At 36.4% G+C, this 3575-nt stretch overlaps 1 protein-coding gene across 1 annotated transcript; it reads right to left on the bottom strand.

Moving 5' to 3' along the window:
- Positions 1-410: 410 nt before the first annotated feature.
- Positions 411-2672, bottom strand: LOC128984340 (uncharacterized protein MAL13P1.304-like). Its single transcript, XM_054403648.1, has one exon. It carries the CDS (start codon positions 2670-2672, stop codon positions 411-413), a length of 2262 nt encoding a protein of 753 aa, XP_054259623.1.
- Between the last annotated feature and the right edge of the window lie 903 nt (positions 2673-3575).

Below are 3575 nucleotides of genomic sequence, written 5' to 3'. Positions count from 1 at the left end.
TGGCAAGGTGTGTTCTGCAATTGTGGTGGGAACGTAAATAATTCGAGAGACTCTTTTAGATCGCTCATTTGTAGCAGTTTTTATTACTGTGTTATTAACTGGAAATTCTTCAAATGGTGAAATTTTGGATTTGTTTTCATTGAACCAGGATTCTGATATACAAGTTATTGATGAACCAGTGTCGACTAATGCGTTTGCTCTAATATTATTAAGTTTGATGCTAATTTCTGGGCAACTTATTTGAGTGAAATTTAGAGATTGATTATTTTCTGAATCATTTTCTAATAAGAAGTTCTTATCACACATTATACTTTGTGATTGAAGATGATTTATTTCATTACCGAGACTTTCATAAATAGGCGCTGTAATTTTAGAGTTAACTAATGATAATTGACCCTCTCGGTTGTCGCTTACAGCGCCGAACCGTTTTCCTGTATATTTGGTGCAGGATGAGTCTGTGGCTCGTAACTGTGTGATGATTGGTTATTTGGAGGAGCACTTGGCACGTAGTTATTTTGTCTTATTACTGCGCAAAGCTGAGCTTGTTCTTGGGTTGGGTGGTTTCTGTAGGTCCGTTGGTTGTTGTCACCGTTACGTGGAGGATATCTGTCTCGTTGATATGGTTTGTTTTCATGGTTTCGGTCGTAAGTAGGATGATTGTAGTTAGGACGGTAATTTTGATGATTTGGATAATTTCTGTGTTGGTGATTGTTGTTGTATGAATTGTTGTGATATGAAGGTATCTTGGGTTGGTACGCTCTCTGATTCTCGTAGCGGCCGTTTTGATGATAAATGTGTGGTTGTTGATTTGGAGTTGTCGGTCGGTTGTTGGATGAGCTGTTGTGATTCTGGTTGTTGGTGCGTGTCTTCTTCGGTCCTTCTTTGAGATCTTCACGTTGTAGAAGTCTTTCTAATGCACGTACGGTGGTGATGTTCTGTACATTGATGCAGTCTTGTACGATGGAGTCAAATCTCTCTGCCATCAGTGTCACAATTTCTTCTTCGGTTAGGCAAGGGCTCATAGATTGGAGTGAAATTACACGTTCTGTAAGGTATTCACTGCGGCTGAGGGTGCCATTTGACCGGTATTTTTCTGATTCGATTTTGGCTCTTAAGCTGCGTTGTACTTCTCTTGACCAGTATTTAGCTTCGAATTCGTTGGAAAATTGTTCCCAGGAACTTAAGTCAGTCTTTACAAGTTGTAGCCATCTTAAGGCGGGACCTTCGAATGAAGTTTCTAGCAGGTCTTTGAGATATTCAATCGGGTCATTATTACTGTTTCGCTCAAGTCCTCTGTCGTAATATCTTTTAAATTTATTAAGATATTCTTTTGGGTTGCCACTTCGGCCGTTGAATTTTGGTATTTGTCGGTCTTTCTCTTCATTTCCATTGCATATAATTTTGATTGGGCCTTGGAAGTTTTCAAATGTTTTGCTCTGTTTGAGGGTTTCCACTTCTTGTTCACATTTAGTCAGATTTTGATTTAAACTTTGGATTTCCGCTTGCTGAGATTCTAAAGTTTTGTTTTGGATGGTGAGTTTTGGGAGAATTTCGTTTTGTATGATGGCCAAATTAGCTTTAGAATTCTGTTCGGATTCTTGCCTGGTTCGTTGAGAAAGTTCTTCAATTTTTTGGTCAAAATTCTGTTCATGCATTACCAATTGTGTTTTGACAGCAGATAGGATGTCATTTTGTCTCTGTTGATTTTTATTATCAGATATTGATTGTTGTTGTGTAAGATTATCAATGACGAATTGTCTCATTTGATCTTGTGATTCATCAATTTTTTGTGTGAGTTTTTCATTAAGTTTAATGATTTCCTCAGCTTGTGTTGTCTGAGTGATCTTAATTGAGTTTATTTCGATCTGGAATTTATTTTGACTTTCACGATTTTCTGAAATTTGAGTTTCTAGCGCGTTTCTGCAAGCTTGAATTTCTAGGCTATTAGCATCAATTTTATCATTGAAGCTTTGAGTGAGTTCAACTTTTAATTCATTGAGTTTGCTGTTGATTTTACTGTTAATTTCGGCATGGGATTCGTTAATTTTGCTGTCAATTTTAGCATGGGATTCGATAATTTTGCTGTCAATTTTAGCATGAGATTCGTCAATTTTGTTGCTCAATTTAGTGTCTAGTTTAGTCATGAGGGCAATTAAAGTATTAATATCTGATGGTGCAATTAGTGTTGATGTGACAGTTGCTGTTGCACCGACAGTTGCACTAGGGTTGTTCCGTTGCCGTGTTGTTAGGTCGTCTGGGTCTGGGTGACGTTCGTCGGCGTCGGCTATGTTCGGTAACGATCGGCTGTGTTCGGGTGCGGGTGTCTGGGTTATTGATCCGCTAATGTGACCTTGGCTATCACCTGGCATTTTGGAAACATTCAGACTTTGTTTACTGGACAGTTCAGTGGCAACATTTGCAAACAGACTTGTAGAAATGGGAATACTAGTGTCTGATTGGTCCATGGACTCGTTGCTTTCTTCCTCTGTGAGTTCTGATGTCTGCTGTGGATGTGTTTTTTGTTCTGTGTCCGTGCGTGTGATGTCATCAACATGGAGACCTTCTTCTTCAATCTCGCTCTCGCTGTCAGTTTTGTTGTAGTCGTAGTCGTCATTTGGGTTTAGGTTAGAATTTTTACGGTTGGGTCTTAAATTATAACCTTTCTCGGCCATGATTAATTATTGTACTAATTATGCGAATTGTGCGTGATTAATTAGTGTTTTGTATAACGGCTTTGTGTTGTTATTGGGGTTGGGAATATTAATTACGGGACGTACAATAGGCTATGGGTTCTTAAAATCTAGTACAACTTAAGGTTAACTTAGCCTAAATCGAAAATTGCAATATTTTATGACTACCGTAATATATCATTCGAAAGCCGACACGTTGGGTCGCCAAATTTGCTACGGACCATAAAGCTTTCTATAGACTTTCATTAACTTAGGCCTACAAAATTCCTAGGCCTATGGCTATTAAGTTAGCCCACATTGAACTCAAAGTCATTTCTTTCTTAATAAAGATAATTCCTAATTTTTGTTTTATTTCTGTCTAATAAGGTAAGTCTTTGTCTTAATCTTATAATTATGAATTATTTTAAGAATAAATAGATTTGGTAAGTTACAATATATAATTTATTAAGTTAATGAAATACAAATATAAGTTATTGGTTGAATAGGCTACAGGGTAAGTTAACAATGGTAAATTTTCAAAATGGTGGGGTTCCAAAGTGGATGAAAAGATTCTCTAGGCTTAGGCCTATATTGGGTTGGTTTCTTCTTAAGTACTAATTAATATTCAAATAGATGACCTCTTAATCTCAGGGAGGGGTGGTCGTGCCGGTTCGAATGATATATTAGGCTTCTTTAAAATGCATATAATTTAAATTAGTTATTGTTCTGAAATAAGTTAAACTAGGTTCATGATGCTATTAATATAATAATGTTAATGTCCAAAGAAAGATTCCAAATGGTTTCACTGAATTTAATGAAATAAGATAAAATTTGAAGATAAAATTTTGAATAAAAGTTCAATTTGAAATATGTATATATATCTTGATGAGTTGAGTTAATTTGGCC

Source organism: Macrosteles quadrilineatus, unplaced genomic scaffold (assembly GCF_028750875.1).
Source record: "Macrosteles quadrilineatus isolate MER2022 unplaced genomic scaffold, UCM_ALF_1.0 Scaffold_2__2_contigs__length_208266976, whole genome shotgun sequence".
In the NCBI taxonomy this organism is placed as follows: Eukaryota; Metazoa; Arthropoda; class Insecta; order Hemiptera; family Cicadellidae; genus Macrosteles; species Macrosteles quadrilineatus.
The sequence above is the reverse complement of the archived record's forward strand: the minus strand, read 5'-3'. Positions and strand labels throughout refer to the sequence as shown.

Bases quoted from the DNA above. Each gene is read 5' to 3' on its own strand.
- LOC128984340 (XM_054403648.1), bottom strand. From the start codon at position 2,672: ATGGCCGAGAAAGGTTATAATTTAAGACCCAACCGTAAAAATTCTAAC.